The sequence below is a fragment of the Neolamprologus brichardi genome, chromosome 3 (assembly GCF_056152115.1).
Source record: "Neolamprologus brichardi isolate AB-2024 chromosome 3, ASM5615211v1, whole genome shotgun sequence".
NCBI classification, from domain to species: Eukaryota; Metazoa; Chordata; class Actinopteri; order Cichliformes; family Cichlidae; genus Neolamprologus; species Neolamprologus brichardi.
Window position 1 is genome coordinate 46,405,411 of NC_142106.1, and position 20,017 is coordinate 46,425,427.

Genomic DNA, 20,017 nt, shown 5'->3' on the forward strand with positions numbered 1-20,017 from the left:
CTCCACAGTAGACCATGTATATTTATGAGTGCAATATTCATTTGAACCATAATAACCTCAAAATATTACTGACTCACTAGCGCTTTGAGGGCTCCAGAACATTCTATATAAGAATCAGTCCATTTACTATTCCCTAGTGATAACTGACTTGTGACTGACAAGTCACAGATGAGCTGGTTGTTACACTGTTACAAAATAACGTTGCAATTGTTACTGTACATTCTACAACTGATACAATTGATAACACTTTAAATAGCATTATAACTTTAGTAAAATACATGTATTTACATTGTTTTATGTTGTCACTGCAGTGTTACAATAAAGTCTTTTGTGACTATTATATTTTTCGCTTTCTTATTCATGCCTATCCTGTTGCTCACTGATGAGGTTTTGGCACTGAAAACTACTCAGCATGTAAAGCATGTAGTGTGTTGTCACTTTAACAGAGCCAATCAGGGGAATTCACAGCACACTCTAAATAACAACTCAGGTTTGGCCCCAGGCTGTGAAAGCTAATGTGACTGGCTGCTTTGTGGTCTGGCTCAGCTCCCAACATGCAATGGCACGTATGCAGCAACTGTGCCAATCAGCTCCACCCATCACCACAATCTGCTTCACCTTTCCTCCTGCAGGCAAAACAACAAACCAATTAGGTTTAAGCATAGATGCTAAAAGACAGCTTGTGCTTATGTAAGCCGCACTGTTTGAAAACATGTGACACCCTCAGAATGAGACTGTGATGGGGTAATAGAAATCTCTAGTATTTATATTTTATGACTCTTGGTTATCTTAAACGTCTTTCAGTAACCATGGGTTACAATAGTGACCAACACTTCTGATGTGTGTGCCTGCAGCAGTGCTGACATTTCATCCTGTTCTCGTTCTGTGTCTCAGTGTTGCATCTGACATTTTAAACTCTGGGGACTTCTAGTGGCTGACACACAGCAGTGTTTAACATATTTGCTTTACACATGAAAGGATCCTGGTTTGAATCTGAGAGCAGGTACAAACCCAACCTTGAGGGGTCACATGCTAGTACAAGTCCCAAGCCTGGATAAAAAGAATGGTTGTGTCAGGGAGAGCATCAGGTGTAAAATCAAAACGTGTATGTGTCGACTGCTTCAACCCCCTGGGAAACATAGTAGCAGCAAAAAGTAGCTTAAGACTCTGAGGACTTCACAGAATGACAATTCACGTCATTTATGAACTCTCATTTCACGTTATCAGGTGACCTACATCAACTTCATCCCGGATGTTTTCAACAAAATAATAATAATAATAGAACAAAAGCTATACCACTACAATAATCTGGCAACGTAAAACCTCCAAAACAGTGCAGTTAAAAAAATAAGTAAAATATTAAAATAAATTAATGTTAACATGTAAACTTTGTATGTATGCATGTGTGTAAACTTGCAAAGATTGACTTTCAAACTATTTTAATGACAATTCTTGAACAAAAATACAGTTTATTACATTATCTGTCCTTAATATGTATGTTATTGTGACCCCATTTCAGCATCTCTGCATAAGGATATAAAAAGTGTCCTTTTCAGTCAGAAGAGAAAGGTCTGAGTCTTAGTCACAGCTTCTATAGTTTGTCTGTAGCTGTCGTCTGTCTGAAGGAGGAAGCAGCAGCATCTGTGGGTTTTCACACTTCTCTAGAAAACAGAAGATCTTTGAAGAAAACATGGTGCACAGTGTGTGTGTGTGTGTGTGTGTGTATATGTGTGTGTGGTGGGTGGGACTAAGAGAAGATGTGACAGATGAAGCGATTGTAACTGTTCAGTAATGAATCAGTGTGGCAAGATGAAGACCTTGCTAAGTAGTCTGCTTTTTGCCTCTCTCTGTACCCTGTCATCCTGGAGTAAGTAGAAACACAACTTAACAAATTATTTAGTTTTTATACCATTCCTCTCTAAATGGAAAAGTTAAGTTTCCCTAAATTTGTTTGTGATAAATATTCAAGCGATAAATGAATTTATAAATGATATTATTTCTTCTCAATATGTCAGTGTTTAAAGTTCTTAGTTCTAAGAAGTGAGACTAACTTAGATTCAGAATGATTTATAAAGATTCAAGGCTTTTTAAATAGCAGATGTAAAAGACAACAAAATTATTGTCATGACATCTTTATTCCTGATGTGCATTTACTACCTAATATTGTTATTTGTTTTCTATAAAAATCACTATAATGTTTTAGAAGCATGTCTGTGTCTGAGCAGGCTCTCAGCCATCCAGGTCATGGTAATCCAGGGGTGTCGGACTCCAGGCCTCAAGGGCCAGTGTCCTGCAGGTTTTAGATCTCACCCTGGGTCAACACACCTGAATAAAATGATTAGCTCATTACCAGGCCTCTGCAGAACTTCAAGACATGTTGAGGAGGTCATTTAGCCATTTAAATCAGCTGTGTTGGATCAAGGACACATCTAAAACCTGCAGGACACCGGCCCTCGAGGCCTGGAGTTTGACACATGTGTGGTAATCTAAGGATATGGAAGGAAAAGTGACTGAACTACTTAAAGTTTCTTGAAGACATCAGAAGCTTCTCTGATGTGAGCTGAAACATCTTTAGGAAACCTAAAAAAGTTCAGTTGCTTTTCTTTTCATGCTACTTAAAAACATATCTGCATACTGTATTTGTACCGAACCCTGATGCTTTTAGCTTTAGAAATCATGCAATATGTGTGGTCTTGTAATGACTTATGTTCCACTTTGTCTCTTACAGGTGTTTCATCAGGCACACTTGTTGTGACGCAGAGCGATCATGTTTTTGTCAGGGAAGGAGAGACAGTAAACATCACCTGCTGCTGGACAGGGAAGTTTGAAAGATTTAGAGTGAACTGGTTTAAAAATCAAACAGTAATTCCGAGTGATCAGCCTAATGCGTCTCTGAAAAAGGAAGAGAAGAATTGTTCATCTTTGAATATCTCAAATGTTACAACAGAGCATTCAGGGACGTACATCTGCAAGGTGACTGTGGAGATACCATCTTTAGCTGAGGTTAAAGGAAATGGGACAGTCATCACAGTCAAGACAGTCAACGATACTGGAAACAACTGGCAAAGTGCACAAGGTTCAGTATGGTGACATGTTCAAATCCCTTTTTACGAGTGTAGTTGATATTTAATCCATATCAACTGTAGACTGAAATCAACTGTACTGTCACTGTCATTTTAGGTGGCTTGGTAGTCTTAATAGACAATTAATACAGTTTTTATCCCTCTTTTTTTTTTAAATATTACACAACATTTTATCATGATAGTACCAGAAGGCATTGCATTTTTACATTAGATAGATAGATGGATGTAATTATTATTATAATATTATTACAAATTTAACAAATTCTTTAGATCCTGGGAATCCAACCAACGTGATCGTTTCCCTGGCTGTAGTGGTTCCTTTGCTCCTCATCACGCTCGTCTGTTACTGCACTCTGCGAAGAAAACAAGGTACCAACTTTAAATTAATACTAAAGCATCAGAGACACAGTTATGAGTGGTGGACTGAACAAAAATATTTCTTTGTTACTTGTGTTTTTGTCTATCCATAAAGACACGTTGTATTTAACTCTTTTAACCAAAGAACATGACACAGGTATCACACACAGGAACACAGGTTCATTTTAAACAATAAACAAAATAATCACTTGACTATAAATGTGTAGTTGTTTTATGATGAGATAGTTCTCTGTGATATACCTCAACCACTGTACCTTGACATTATTACTGGACTATATTGGAGCCAATTCAAACAAGTTAGGAGCTTATATTTCCATATACGTAATAAAAAGTTGGAGCAGGAAATGCCCGAGGATTTTAAAAAAAACTGTGTGAGTTTCTGTACATGCTGTATGAACAGCATTCATTTAGTACCTTCTGCAGTCTGCATTTTTTACATAGACGTGGGAGGTTTGAATTTCAGGATCATGCAAAACTATTCCTGAAAAAGAAAAGTTCCAAACAACCTGCGTCAAAAAGCCTTGAAATTAGGACTCGTAATGTGGAGGCTGACACTTTCCTCACTAATACATTTGCACAACTGTCAGTTTGCATGGCAGCAAAGTTTAAGTGTTGTGGTAAAACCGATGAAAGAAAAATAGTAACTGAGCCACAAGGTTTTTGTACTTAAGATTAAACTAAAACCAGGTGTGAACAAACACGTCTGTTAACTGAAACAAAATAAAACTAGCCTTTAAAAAAGTACTAACTGAAACTATAGTGTACACTCACGAACTAGTAAGTAAAAAATAAATTAAATAAAAAATACATATGAAATGTTTTTAGCTTGACTCTTCGACCACCTGTGTTTACTGGGACTTGTTTAAGATAAAGCGCTTTGAGTTCTCAGATAGAGTAGAAAAGCGCTGCATAAGAACCAGTCCATTTACCATTTACCTGTTGGCATCTTCATGGCTGTGACTCAAAGACCTGCAAAAAGTGCTGCTTGTTTTGTAATATCTGTCACTCCTGACACACATCCTACTCATTATATTAAATACAACAAAGCTGACCCTGACATGAGAACATCAAAATATTTTCAAATAAACTAACTAAAAGGAAGAAACTAACTGAATCTAAGAATCTACACTTAATGTAAACGTTCTTTGAGGGATCAGAAAGAGTAGAAAAATGCCTTTTATTTATTTACTTGGTATCAAGTCAACTAGTATACTAAATAACAAATGTAATGGATTTTAATGCTCCTGACTGATACGTTTTTCAAGGGTTTCATTTGAAGAAATATCTTGATACCTGGAAAATAGAATAGAACCGAATAGAATAGCACTTTAATGTCATTGTCCATGTACAACGAAATTATGGGCGTTCCACGCCAACTGTGCGGGTGTGTAGAAGACAGCAATAAATAGCAAACAGAATGATATAAACAGTGTAGATGAATATGTAATAGAAAAGCACACAATCAAAGAGCTTGGAGGTAGTTCAAAATGAAAATGGCGATTTTCAGAAAGTTCTCCTACAGGATCCTCTGTATAAACAACAACATAGACTGTCTTACAATTATCAAGATCTATCATAGATATTAGTGGCGGAAAACAAATGTGAAGTATATTTGAATGTAGTTGTAAGAAACCAGTTGGAACACAATGAGATTTATCCAGGTGCTAGCTTCATCTCATCACCTTAAACAGTCAATATGAAGAAAGTAAACATCTACTTTTTTTATATTTTAGAAAAATATTTTGACACTATCAGTTCAAATTGAATTGTCAGTTCTTGTAACCTTATATTTAAAGTATGTACCACAACGGTGAAGTTCCCATAGACTCTCTTTAAATACCAATGCCTTTCATGCAATTCATAGAGAATAAGAATTAAAAGAAAATATAGCATATATATGTGTGTGTGTGTGTGTGTGTGTGTGTGTGTGTGTGACAAAAATCCTCCTAAAATTATTCCTAAAAGCCATTTTGATTGAATTTTTGCAGCAAACAATTCTAAACACATCACAACTCATGTGGCGCTCTTACAGGAAACATTAACACTTTGTGCAGCACAATGTTAAACTATAATACAACCCACTGTAAGGAAATTGGATTGGGTAGGAGTAATCTGTAATTTTGAACAATCTGTGCACCTGATAGCAGCTTTCCACTGACTGAAAGATAAAAGACCACTTTATAATAACATGCATATTTACATATTTTATTATATTTATAACACTGAAAACTCATAGTTGTTCTACACTACAAGCTGCATTCATACATTCATTAATACTTGATTCACTAGGAACAATTTGGAGTTCAACCTCAAAAGAGCAAATTTCCTCTTGATAGATGATCTACTCATGAAACAAATCTACATTGAAAATTTTAATTCAGTTTTGTTTATATAGTACCGATTCACAACAGCAGCAACAACAACATAATAGTGTTTCAATTGGAAATATTTGGGGCTGAAATTGAATAGCGTTGTGTGCCAAGGATAATGTTTTAATACACTAGGGTTGTGAAAAAGGCTGCAAAAATTGTGTTATAGTCACATGTGTCACATGTTATCATTAAGTATCCAATTTGCATTTTGGAATGCCTGGAGAAATGCACTCTTCAAAGAATACTCAAATCATTCTTTTTTTTTAAAAAAAGAATGCAATAGTTCAAAATGGTTTCGTTTTTAAACTGACTGCTGGCTTCAGATTAAAGAAGAAGCACATGTAGATATGGGCAAATCTAAAGTCTGATTTAATTAAAAAGTGGAAGCCAGTCACTGAAGAGCGGATGGTCAATGAGCTGAGACTGGCACACGATGGTAGCTGAAACAGCTGGTTCATATACTGCTGGAGGTGAGTAATTGATGCAGATATGGAAAAACAAAACACTGTAGTCGGTGCCGTCTCCTCACAGCAGGAAGGTTCTTGGTTTGAGTCTCCACAGGTGCAGATGTGAAGTAGATAAAGTGTGAATTATTGTAAAGTCCATTTCATCCCATAATAACAGGATGCCACAGTTTAAACACTGACAGAGATAAGTTTGTTAAAATAAAATAAAAATATAAGGAGGGATGAAGTATTGTAACATGTTTGTAACATTACAGTAACAGTAATAGAGACCGAAAGGATTAAATGCGGCTCCCAATTGGGTCATAATTTAAAAAAGAAAATGCAATTTAAATCCTTGTAATCATTTCTATGTGGACGTGTGTGTTTTCAGCACTAGCAGCCCGAGTCATCTACGAGGTTCCCCACATAGACTCCGAGATGGCAGATGCGGACAAAGACAGCACAAGCTCGTCCAGAGGCTCGTCTCAGTGGGTGAGAACAGGGTTAATTTCAGGGTGATGTTTTAGTTAGTTTAGGAGGACGCTAGCGAAAAGTACTGATAATCATTTTTAAACAGTCCGAATACATGTTGATCCAGTTTCACTGAGTTATTCACGGTGACTTCAACATTGAGACATCATAAAAATATAACTGACATAATGTTTCTACCTAACTATGTGTTAAACTCAGATTGCCTGTTGAGTTTTAGGTTGTGCATTTTAGGAAACACTGACCCGTGGAGCGCCTCAGTCTGTGATGTCTGACTTATGAGCTTCTTCTTTATGTCCTTCTCTTTCAGCGTCAAGTGCCTCTGTATGAATCCTTCTACTTCGAGCATGTGGATCCCAAAGAAAGTAAATGAGCTTCCAATTCGGAGTTTTCTCGTGTACTTTTTGTCCTGTATATAGCATATTTTCATTTTAAATTTTTTGCATGATTGCAAAAAAACCCATATATGGTTGTAAATATGTATGTATTTTTCTATAAACTACATCTTAATTAAAATTAATTTCAGTAAAGGAGAAAGTGATGGGGCATTAGTCCCATAAAGCCTGAATCACAAAATAATAAAATGTTTATGTGTTTAATTAACCTTCTGACAAAGAAAAAAATGAAATAAATGATGAATTTGCATAATGTTTTAATTTGTGGCATCTTTCACATTCAGGATTTTTGTGCAATTTCTTCCTTAAGAATGTTTTGTGCAATTTATTTCGGTATTTCAGGGGGAAAATCACTCTGATCATGCAGACATCAAATAGGATACACCCAACATCACAGGGTTAAACACTGATAATGGTATCAGGCAGAATTTGATCGGGCTAAAACACGACCAGCAACAGTGAGGGTTAAAAATGCGACACTGAACACGCAGGTTTCATAATGATTACAGCTTACGATTAGGATGCTGAATGGAAAGTGTGGTGTTCAGGGGTCGCTGTATAGTAGGTCAGTGACAGGAAGTGGAAAGTACGCCTGTGACGGGCGAAGGTTTGCTATGTGCGTGTTTGTCGTATCAACCACACAAAACTTGTACATCTCAAATAAATCTGAGACATTAAATGCATGTCTCTGATATTATAAATGTGTCCTCATCATTCAGTACATCTTCTCTGTATTTATGTTATAAGGTCAACGTTTCAGTGTTTTCACCATGATTGAAGGCAGAATCAGACTGCTAGTTAGCGACGAGCTCCTAAAATACCTTTTCTCTGAACACTGACCTCCAAGTGACTTAGCAGCCCATTTACATACGTGATGTTTATAACTATAAACATTTTTTTCATCCTGGTTCTTGCTGGCTCAGTGCTTCCACAGTACACGCTACAGTCACACATTTATTCAAGCATTCAGAACAATTTGACAACAATTGAAATTTGCCCAAGGAAATCAAACCAGCGGGTTTCCTGTTTTTAGATGACCTACCTAAGCATCTGAGCCAAATCTGTCCTAGTAACATTTGGTGGTGAGCAAAGACTGACCTCAAACTGCAACATATACTATTGCAGAAAACACGAGATGCTTACATGCAGTGCTCCGTCTTTGGGACAACGACAGCATGACGATTGCCACTGAAGCATTTGATGTGTAATTGAAGTGCAGACTTTCGAGGTTTAATTCAAACTATTTAAGAATTACACCTATGCTTTAATCCTTGGATGAACGAACAGCCAATGTCTGCCCAAAGTCTTTAACCATTGGGCATCCCCAAATGATATGTTTCTTCTCTTGAGTTGCTCTGGTAGACGTTTACGTCCAATTCTGTTTGTTTGTGGATCTTTGAGGCCTTTTGGAGTTGCTGAGCTGCTGAGCGTGTTGATTCTTTTAACTACCCAACAGATTGCTGATTTAGTCACTTCTAAAGTTTTTGCAGATAATTTTGGGTTTTTCAGCCTAATGATGGACTAATTCCTATCTCTTTGGGCATCATTTTTAAATTACATCAAATTCAACCCTGAATCAACCTCAGATATAATGTCTGCTTATTTGCTAAATGTTCTAATAACTGAAGTCAAAGTCAGCTATTGTCAAAGACCATATGTACAGTCATACACAAGAATTTGCTCCCATTGCCCTCAGTGTGCACTCAAACAATATAAAGATTAAAAGATGAAAAATAAAAGTCTTATGTAAAACACCATACAATACAATACAATCTTATATAAACAGCAGTGTCCAACACAATTACACAATCATAGTGATTGTGGGCAAGTTCGCGTGGGTGTGCAAGTGGGGGTAGGGCAGTCAGTGAAAGGGCAATGGTGGTGGTTCAGAGTTTTGTATGTTTGGGGGTTTCAGAGGAATGAGGTGAATGCAGGTCTGGGGTTCATGTGTGTGACAGCAGGGAGTGAATTCAGCATCCCGACAGCCTGACGGATGGAGCTGTCTCTATATCTGCTGGTTCTAGCCCGGAGGCTCTTCAGTTTCCTTCATGATGGCAGCAAACTGAAGATGCTGTTGGACGGATGAGTGCAGTCACCTGTAATACAGAGGGCTTTCCGGATTAGGCAGTTGCAGCAGATGTCCTGGAGAGAGGGAAGAGAGGTACCCACAATCCTCTCTGCTGCTCTCACTACCCGTTGTAACTTTTCCGGGAGGACCCAGTGCAGGAGCCATACCACACAGTGATGCAGCTGGGGGTTGAGGCTCTTGCTCTCCTCAGTTTGCAGAGGAAGTAGAGTCGCTGTTGGGCTTTACTGACCAGTGATGCTGTGTTTTTTGATCAGGAGAGATCTTGAGAGATGTGCACACCCAGAAACTTGGCGCTGCTTACCCTCTCCACAGCAGCACCACTGATGGTTAGTGGGGTGTGCAGGTTGTGAATTCTCCTGAAGTCTATGATGATCTCCTTAGTTTTCTCCACATTCAGGGACAGGTTGTTGTTGCTGCATTACTCTGCCAGAGGGTTAACCTCTCTCCTGTAGTAGGTTTTATCGTTGTGGCTGATGTGACCTACAAACTCTGCAAACTTGATGAAAAGGTTGGAGTTGAGTGATGGTGTGCAGTCGTGGGTCAGAGTGAAGAGGAGGGGCCTCAACCCACATCCTTGGAGAGCCCCTGTACTCAGTGTTATTGTGCTAGAAGTGTTGCTGCAGACCTTTACTGTCTGCTTTCTTCCTGTCAGGAAATCCAGCAGCCAGTTACAGCCAGTAACTGAATAGGGCCTGTAGCTGTCTCGTGAGTTGGTATGAGTCAGTGACCACTGCGGATATTATTCCCCTGTAAACTTTATACTTTATACCGTCCGATACCAATACATAACCCCCCATTGACTGTTCCGATTGGATTAGCCCACACAGATGGCTCATAACACACAAATGGTGCAGAGTGATCATTTAACCAAATGATCTACAGGACCTGTCAGTATAATTGAGCTGTATGAGATAACAGAATAAAATGTTTTATGGATAGTTACAATAAAAAAGCAAGCTAGCATTGGATTAACCTCCTTTTTAAAGTCCGTCTATAATAAAACAAGAATGAATGGTTTGTGCAGATGTCTGCACAAATACTGTACACACCAAGAACATTACTTATCTGCTGTACAACATTTACTGGTAACTTTGTTACTACTTTGAGTAAATGTTTTCTCATGTGTTTAGTTAGAAGAAACACAAAACTACACCAAGCGACGACGCTGCCGATGATAAAAGGGTGTTTCCTCAGTCCTTAGTATAATGAGTCTCTGCCTGTCTGTGGCTTTTTGCGCAGAGCGTACAAAAAGCATTTGATTTATGTAGTCTGACATTATAGTTTAATAAAGGACATGAAACTAAACACTAATATCAATAGTTTTAAAAGTTTAAACACATACATTAAGTGGTAGGAGAGTCCCTTCAAATGTTTTGGTCTGTAAACCTTTTTGCATCATAAAATAAAAACAAATATGTGTCAGCGACAGAGATGGGCAGTAACACGTAACTTGTAACTTTTTTCAAGTAACGAGTAATGTAAGGGATTACTATTGCAAAAACGGTAATTAGATTACCGTTACTTTCATGTAAGCACTGCGTTACTGCGTTACTAAAACCGTGATTTTTTGCGAGAATGTCTCATGACAGTGACGTAAGCGAGTGCGACGTTCGTGACAACAGCTGTGTGCAGATCAGCAATGGATAATATATCGAGTGTGGGAGAGAGTATGAGCGTGCAGCGTTTAAAGCGTGGAAGTACTGACCTTATTTTGAGTTTGATTCCATAAAAAGTGACAAAAACATTAGCGTCCGTTGTGCGTGGGAAGAAAACTTCTTTTTACAGCGAAAAAAATCCCTAAACTTCCAAGTGAGCACCGAGTGCTCTACGACGTAATGGGAAATTCACAGAGAAACTCGCGGATTCTTCCACTGACCGCTGCGGCACACCTGCACCAGGGCAAACCTCCGCCTACCCCACTCCTGCTTTATAGGTGAAAATAGAGCAACAGGACCGCTAGTCTTTGACTTTATTTATTTTCTGCTGTGTTTTACTTGCATCTATTTGAAAGAGTGAGTGTAAACACAAAAAATATTTTATTTTATGTGCTGGAATGTGCAGAAAATAGGTTTAAATGTTAAACAAATTTCTTCCAGTCAGAGAATGCTGCATATAATAAGTATAATATAAGTATAATATATAAATAATAAGTTTTTGCTTGATGCATAAAGTTAAAAGATTTAAAGTTTAAAGTTTTAAAAAGAGACTTTTCCATTTGATTACATTTTGTATGATGGATTATGCAGAAAAAGTAGAATTGGGCAGAAAGATCTATCGCTTTATCACCTATTCAGGTTGTAAATCGTGTTTTTAAAAAGTAACTAAGTAACTAAGTAATTAATTACTTTTGAAAATAAGTAAACAGTAAAGTAACGGGATTACTTTTTTGGGGAAGTACTCAGTAATTAGTTACTGATTACTTTTTTCAAGTAACTTGACCAACACTGGTCAGCACTACTTTCTCTCAGGGTTAGTGGTGTGTCACTAGTGCTATAAAATAGAAATCCATTTACTGTTACAATTTAACAAACTAGCCGTTGTATTCTGATTTACAGGCACCTTATAATCAACCTTGTCCTACTGAAGATGTGCACCCAGAGAAGTATCACCTATGGTGCAGTCGTTAATTCATTTCCAGTTTCTTTGAACCTTGACACTCTCTTAACAGTTTTTATAGTTTACAAAGGCAAAAGTAGCCCATCGTAGGTGTGATAACGAACTAGCCTATATTTGAAGTATGGGCAGCACATACTGCCCATACTTCAAACACACACGCCAATTGCCATAAGAGCTCTGTATGTGAGAGTGTGCTACAACACTACTATAAATATATAAGTTGTAATAAGTTTTCTGAAAAAGTTTTCAAAAAGAAAAAAAAAGCTTTATTCACAGTGAAACAAGTGTTATTTCCTGTGGCTGTAGCTTCAGATGTGTCAGGTTAGAGAGCCACAGGCCCAATCTCACCCTTTGCGATTTCACACCTCCAGTATGTTGTAGTGTTATCTACCTTCTTAATCTGGAGGTTTGCTACTTGGTCATCTTCCAAAACATACTCTGTTATATATATTTATACTGTTATAAATTCCAGCAATTAAAGAAAAACAAGAAAGGCGGAAACATTTTAACATTGGTTAGAAAGGCCTGAATGAAATTAAAAAAGAATTGGTGCAACAGCAGGTCTAAACTGTCCCATCCTTACATATAATCATTTAGGGTAACTCTTTATTGTCATTGCACAGTCATACATACAATAGTACAATGAAATTGGAAAACTGTCCCACGTCGCCGTCCCCCCCCCCCCCCCCCCCCCCCCCCCAAAAAAAAAAAAAAGTCCAGGGAGGTAGCCAATCAGGTCAGCTGTTTGCATTGATTAGGGCTATAGCCCTGTTGTAAAAGTTGTCCTTTAGTTTATTTGTCCGGGACCTCAGCAGCCTGAACCTCCTGCCAGAGGGCAGCAGCTTAAACGCCTGGGTATGTACAGTCCCGTAGGACGCTGCCTGCCCTCTTGAGAGAGTGCTGTACAGGTCCTTCAGGGAGGGAAGAGGATGTCCAGTGATTTTTTTGGGTGTATTGATGACCCTCTGTAGTGCCTTTTTGTGTGCCGTGGTGCAGCTGGAGAACCACACACAGATGCAGTATGTCAGCACACTTTCAATGGGGCAGCGGTAGAAGACAATCAATTTCATTTTTCTGAGTATTCTCAGGAAGTAGAGATACTGTTGGGCCTTCTTCAAAACCGCAGAGGTGTTTGAGCTCCATTTGAGGTCTGTGTTTATGTGCACACCCAGGAACTTGAAACTGGACACCCTTTTCACACACTCCCAGTTGATGCTGACAGGCTGCAGCTCAGACTTCCTGAAGTTGACTACCACTTCTTTTGTCTTGGTGGCATTGAGGTTCAGGTTGCTGTCTGCACACCAATCCAACAGCTTCTGAACCTCTGTATGCCATCTCATCTCCCCCAGAGATGATGCAGGTATCATCTGCAAACTTAATGAGTACTAACACAGTCATGTGTGTACAGATTGTACAGTAGGGGACTCAGTACACAGCCTTGTGGAGAGCTGGTGTTAAGGCAACAAAGAGCAGCCCGGCGTAACGCCCCTGTTGTTCCAGGTGAGAGAAGGTAGTGTGGAGCATTGTACCAAGGGCATCTTCAGTTGATCTGTTAGCTCTGTATGCGAATTGGAGCGGGTCGAGTGTGGGTGGCAGGCGGGACATGATGTGACGCCGGACCAGTTTCTCAAAGCACTTCAATATAACAGGTGTTAGAGCAACAGGTCGGTAGTCGTTGAGGCTGCTAAAGTCAGTACGTTTTGGCAGTGGGACAATTGTGGCTGACTTTAGGCACGGCGGGATGCAGGACTGGGACAGTGAAGTGTTGAAGATCTTAGTGAAGATCCCAGCCAGCTGGTCTGCGCATTCTTTTAGGACCCTTCCCGTCACACCATCTGGACCGGCGGCCTTCATGTGGTTCTCTGCCCTCAGTGTGCGCCTCACCTCATATTCCTCATATTGCTGCTGCTGTCTGATGTTTTTGCTGCTGCTGCCTCTGGTCCCTTCACCTCAAAGCGTGCAAAGCGTGCAAAGAAGTGTTTCAGCTCCTTAAACTGATGATATTGGATTATGCAGTTGTTTAGACATGAGTCCAAGACTCCTTCCAATTTACATAAATCCACAATTCCTTCCTAGATCTTCACTGAGTTCCCTGGACTTTCCTATTGTTCTGAGTATTGGTCAAACCGATAAGCGCTATCAAAAAAATGCTGGCATGACAAACTACCAGTCGTACTCAATCATGTTTAGTGACAAGAAGTTAATACGCCTTGGTCTTATCAAGTTAAAACACACTGTAGAACTTGTGTATCTATACTTTTGACCCCGTGTGACTTAAAGAAAATCCAAAATAAATTCAAACTTATGAAAACTTGAAAAAGAACAGTTCATAGCAATAATTAAAACTGAAACGATGGCAGTTATGTCCACGATGAGTGATTATGAACACAACTGTAATTATATTAGAAGTAAACATTTGGTTTCCCCCCACTAATGTGTCAGTAGTTGGTATATTCCAGTTACCATTCCCCGTTTTAGGGAGTGCTGCATTCCAGAACCGCCTTTTGTTCATATGACTCAGGCAATAATCTTGTCTGAGTCAATTGACTGTAAAAGATAAGATAAATACAATACACAGCTCCATGTGCTATAAACAGAAGCAATGCATTGTAAATGGACTGATTCTTAAATAGCGCTTTTTGAGTACTCAAAGCACTTAATACAACATGCCAGATTCTCCCAAGCACTTAATTCTATGATTTTTACTAACTTACTTCTGTCACGGTCTGACAGATCTGCCTGAGAAGTTCTGCTTTGTTCTCTCTCTCTCCCTCTTTCTCCCTCTCCCCCTCTGTCGCCTGGGCGGAGTTCATTGTGGGCTCCCGCCTTTGGCATACATACCTGGGAGATGATCAACACCTGCGCCTCATTAACTTACTTACTAAAGGGAAGAAGCGAGACTGCTCTTTGCTGGATCGTTGCTTGACCTGTACCCCTGGACCTGCCCTTGTTCCCTACTGAGTTTCTGGTGTGAGAGAGGAGTAAATGACTGGTGAGACGCCAAGAGAGACTGAAGAGTGAGAGTGTTCCCCTGTTTTTCCCCGTGGATTTCCTTGAGCCCTGATCCCCGCATGCTTGTATATAGCACTGAGTCACTGTCACACATTTCACCTGGTGTTTGTAAATAAAAACCCTCCGTTCTTCCTTTGAGCAAAGAGTCCCGCGTTTGAGTCCCCCCAGTGACCGTAACAACTTCTTACTAACTAACATTTACATACATTGATACTCCAATAGACGCACCGGAGAGAAACTTAGGGTTAATATCTTACACAAGGATATTTGGCATGGAGACTAGGGGGAGCCACCAACCTTCCTGCTCTACCTCCTGACCTACAGCCACCCTGAAGTGAAAGATTATGTTTTGTTTGTGTGTATCAAAAAAAAGTTGCATAAAGTGTTGATGCATTGGGTTTGCAGCCTTAAAACTTCTTTAGATCTCTGCACCTGTTTATCCAGTACTCCACCCAATACACCGCATCGTGTGTATACGCACACTGTTGACTTTATAATGCCAATGTACATCACACATTGTACATATTTTATGTTATATATTGTATATACCACTGTTCTTTTTTACTCCTATTTCAAGATATTGCGCTCATCTTCAGCTTCTATAAAAATAATGACAATGTTATAATATCATATATGATTTTACAATAACCTGAGACATGAGTCTTGGAAGGCGCTCTAATTTCTTTTTAAACAGCAAAAGTCAAGGCACCGCCTTTCATAGGAACCCCTGACAGTGAATTTCCAAGAATCACTCGTATTTGTAGAGTTGGCATTGTTTAGCATGTCTCCAGGTCAAACTGCCTGTCAACAACACATCTGAATAGGGCATAGCTTTACAACTTAGAGTTAAAACCAGTTTGGTTACCATATATGGAAAACTAACTGCTATGCAAAGGAAAGATATTATCTCTTAGCATCTCTTTCATGTCATAGTGAAATACATACAGTATACTCAAATGTATTTGCAGGATTTGTTGTTTAATACCTAAAATATTTGTCAAGTTTTTGTTTCACACACAGAGTTACACATGGCGGACAATAAAAAGCATTTTCAGGGCGCAAATTTAAACAGCTGCGCACAAATAATTTAGTCATCACGTTAAAGCTGAGGGATTTGGCTGCTTTAGATGGCAGACGCATATAAAAGGAGAAAAGAGCAAGAGGAAAGAACCTATAAATGGAGAGCCACGTAAAGATGTTTTATCACCTTTCACCACAGTGAAAAACCCAGTGACACAATAGAAACAGAAGCCATGAGACCAAGCTTAGTTTTCACCACGAAGCACTGAGTACTGACAATATACAATCTGTGATATGAAAAGTCTACACCATTTGGCAAAGCTGCAAAATGTGCTGTACTGGAAAATATTTAGAAAATGGTTTAATTTTCAGGTAAAATTTAAATTGCAGTGTTTTTTACACTCTTAAAACAACTCTGCCTCGGAAAGCGATACCAACAGCTACAAGACAGATCAGTTTTAGTGTCACATTACTTTGCATTAACACATTTGGGTTTGTGATAATATCAGAAAGCGGTGATTAATATGTACTAGACTCATGGACGAAAGTAATGCAAATATTTGACCTGTTGAGTCAGCCAGGTTCAGACTGACAGAGGGACAAACCAAACTTACAGTGTGATACTAGACCTGGCCTGCATGCCATGATGTACCCTCCAAAACGTGTTAACCGCTACTGAATGGCCAGGTTTTTACAGTCTCAGAAGCTTTCTTCTACTTGCAAGCTTGCACCCTTGCACTTTCACCACATCCACATGCTTTTTTTTAAAAAAATAAAAAGTGAAATTCGAAAGTATGACTCGGGTACTCGGTCCACTGAACGCCATCATCTTCGATTCCTCCTTTGCCATCCAATCTGCATGAGGAACTTTATGTCTCATTGTGTTTGACATAATGAAGCAAGAGGCATGTTGTGACATGTTATCTGACCACAAAAATGCTTTTGATGTTTCATGCATATATATATATAATGTAAGAGAGCACAATTTCCACAACATCATTTATGAGAGAGAACAGATCGCCGCCCTCGTGTACTCAGTTTTCGTAACTTTCCTATTGTGGTTTAAATCCGACCCTACATAGACACGCAGACAGCCACCAACCACAGTAAATGCTGCACTGACAGCAGGTTTAAACTTGTTTCATTATCGTCTTTGGATGATAACGACAACAGACTTTGCAGCTCAGCTTGAATAATAAATCAATCGCTTAGTTACTGCTTTAAATCATAGAATTTATTACCTTTGTTGTTCTGTTAATAGATAGGCCTCACCTTAAGTCAACAAGTAAATGACCAAAGCTGCATATGGCCTTTCAGGTGATGTGAATATTGGGCGATGTAGGTCCAAGGTTGTGTTTACTAAGTTGGAGTCAAACATTTGAGGAAGCACTACCTCAGCAATAGAAGCTAGGCTTATCAGTGGTGCCAAACCTATTTTTTTAAAGGTATAAAAAGAATCCCCTCTCTAATCCTTCATTCCCTGTACAGCTACTGCTCTGTCCACCTCCAATTTTTCCTCTCTACCTGAATAACCACCTGTCAGACAGCAACCATGACACAGCTGGAGACGTCCGTGGCTTGCATGATGAAGGTCTTTGATACATATGCAGGAAAGGAGGGAAAGCCGGACAGCCTAACAAAAGCCGAGGTCAAGGCTCTGCTGGAAAAAGAGCTGCCTGGACTGCTCAAGGTACTGTTCATTCCTTGCACGCATGTGCTGGGCCATGTACATGTCACCGCTGGGTACAGTGCTGATATCTGCTCAGCGAGGATCAGGCACATAGGCTTAAATTTACATAACATTATGTATTTAAGTATGTTTATCAACTAAATATACTGTATGCAAGAGTTTATCATGAAGCTAGAAAACATCCTGACTCATGGTAGGAGTTCAAGTACAATAAAGACACTGAATGATTACAAAAAATTTGCATCGTGAGCTCTAGAGCTGGCTGTGCTTGGTTTTGGTTGGTAAAACAGTCAGCTGTTTGCTTTTTGATGTTTTTATACGGTGTTTCGATTTTTTTGAAAAGTAAAGACAATCAAATACATCTCAGGGTTGTTTGTCATCGAACTGGAACAACTTGATCTTGAAAAAGGTTTAATTTGAATAAAAATGATACTGACAACAACACTTTTTGGCAGTTTAGAAAATGTAGCACTGGTGACATAATCTTTTGATTTATACAGGGAGCACAGAATCAAGAAGACCTGGACAAGTTGTTCAAAGAGCTGGACTTTAATGGAGACGGTGAGGTCGACTTCAACGAGTTCATGGTGCTGGTAGCTTCTATCACCTGCGTCTGCCACGGCCGCCCTTGCAAGAAGTGAGCGTAGTGACCACACCCTGGGAACAACAGCAGCAACTGCCTATTATCTCTGCAATGCCTCTTGTTATGTAACAGCTGAATAAAGGGATTTATCTACCTGCACATAGTTGTGATTTAATATAAAAATGCATAACCTAGAATGATATTTACACAGTGTACTTTTTTTTTAAACACAGGGTTAAAAATGGTATGGGTTTTAGTGGCTTAAGTCCAGCCCTATGCAGAAGCACAGACAAATGCCAAACACAGGAAATGCAGTGGTAGAAAAGTTAAACTCATATCCAAAGCACAATGCTTATCAACAATTAAATATTCATTTAATTTTCAACAAAGTCCACTAGCAAATGACTAAAGCTGCATATGGCGTTTCAGTATGTGCATACTGGGCGTTGGGAGAATGAGGTTGTGTTCTCAGAGTATGAAACCTGATATGTGCAACATACTTTAGCAAACACTGCCACACCTTTAGAGGTTTTGTCTTCCCAATGTGGCCAAGCCCATTTTTAAAGGTATAAAAAGAACCGTATCTCCTCTTTTCCGTCACTGCCTGCACAGGTATTGCTCTGTCGACCTTCCATTTCTTTTTCTCTACCTGTTTAATAACTACCCATCAGCCAGGAACCATGACTCAGCTACAGATGTCCATGTGTATGATGCTCGACACCTTTGAAAAGTATGCAAAAACTGATGGCGACCCGAACAGTCTGTCCAAATCTGAAGTCAAGACGTTGCTGGAAAAGGAAATGCCTGGAATGATCTCGGTAATGTACACCCCAAAGGGCATACCTGTGTTTTTACTATATGCTGCAAAATATACAAATTCATGTGTTGGTGATTGGTTTTGGTGGTTAACTTGCAAATTGAAAGCAGTAAGGACATATCATCCTGCAGCTGCATGCTTCTAGTTGTTTTTAAAAGTGTTTCCGACAAGTTGTGATGTTTAAAATTTAACAAAAGGTGTCAGCCTAATGGTATTTGTATTTAACTTGAACAACAACATTTTGTTTAGTTTTAACTGTTTTTATTCGACTAAAAAGTGAGGCCCTATTTGCCAGCTTGCAGACTGTAGCTTACAGCACTGGTGTTCTGTTGGTCTTCACAGGGAGCAAAGGACCAAAAAGCAGTGGATGACCTTTTCAAAGCTCTTGATTTTGATGGAAATGGCGTGATGGACTTTGAGGAGTTTATGGTGGTGGTAGCTGCTCTGACCTGCGCCTTCCGTGGTGTGCCAACTACGAGCAAGAAGTAGAGACCGCACCCTGGGGTGGAGACAAAAGCACCAACAGCTGTATAACTCTGCTGAAATTCCACTTGTTTTGTAACAGATGAATAAATTGATTTATCTTCCTGAACATGGTTGTAAAGCGTTGTTTATATGGAATTGCATACATTTAGAAGATTTTTACACCTAATACATGGTGTAACAGAAGTAGTAAACATTAGCTGTAGTAATAATAATAACAACTCAGGTCCAGCCACACAGAAGCACAGACAGCTGCAAACCAGAGTAAATGCAATGACAGAAGGTTAAAACATGATTCAGGATTATCTTGTGGCAACAAACATCAACCAGTGAAAATGGATTGACAGTGAAGTTAAACCAAAATGATGGCACAGCAAGGTTTATATCTCAGCTGGCACAATTATTACCACATGTAATAATTTTTAAACTTCATACAGAATTAAACAAATTACAGAAAATATCTCCGATAAATGCACACAAGTGCAGTATATGACCTTACAGGGGATGTGCGTGTAGGAATTGTAGGTTGGCACAGTCTGAAACA

At 39.1% G+C, this 20,017-nt stretch overlaps 3 protein-coding genes across 3 annotated transcripts; all 3 read left to right on the top strand.

Annotated features, from left to right (window-relative positions):
* Window positions 1–1,791: 1,791 nt before the first annotated feature.
* On the top strand, window positions 1,792–7,456 carry LOC118455086 (uncharacterized). Its single transcript, XM_087839418.1, has 5 exons — window positions 1,792–1,867; window positions 2,729–3,076; window positions 3,354–3,452; window positions 6,671–6,771; window positions 7,079–7,456. The coding sequence occupies exons 1-5, from the start codon at window positions 1,792–1,794 to the stop codon at window positions 7,139–7,141; spliced, it is 687 nt and encodes a 228-aa protein (XP_087695544.1). The 3' UTR covers window positions 7,142–7,456.
* A 9,931-nt stretch (window positions 7,457–17,387) lies between these two features.
* LOC102777015 (protein S100-P-like) lies at window positions 17,388–18,277 on the top strand. The gene is made up of 2 exons (XM_035912905.2): window positions 17,388–17,590; window positions 18,091–18,277. Exons 1-2 carry the CDS (start codon window positions 17,453–17,455, stop codon window positions 18,229–18,231), a joined length of 279 nt encoding a protein of 92 aa, XP_035768798.2. The 5' UTR covers window positions 17,388–17,452; the 3' UTR covers window positions 18,232–18,277.
* A 476-nt stretch (window positions 18,278–18,753) lies between these two features.
* LOC102776718 (protein S100-P-like) lies at window positions 18,754–19,582 on the top strand. Its single transcript, XM_006802584.3, has 2 exons — window positions 18,754–18,991; window positions 19,333–19,582. The coding sequence occupies exons 1-2, from the start codon at window positions 18,854–18,856 to the stop codon at window positions 19,477–19,479; spliced, it is 285 nt and encodes a 94-aa protein (XP_006802647.2). The 5' UTR covers window positions 18,754–18,853; the 3' UTR covers window positions 19,480–19,582.
* The last annotated feature ends 435 nt before the right edge of the window (window positions 19,583–20,017 follow it).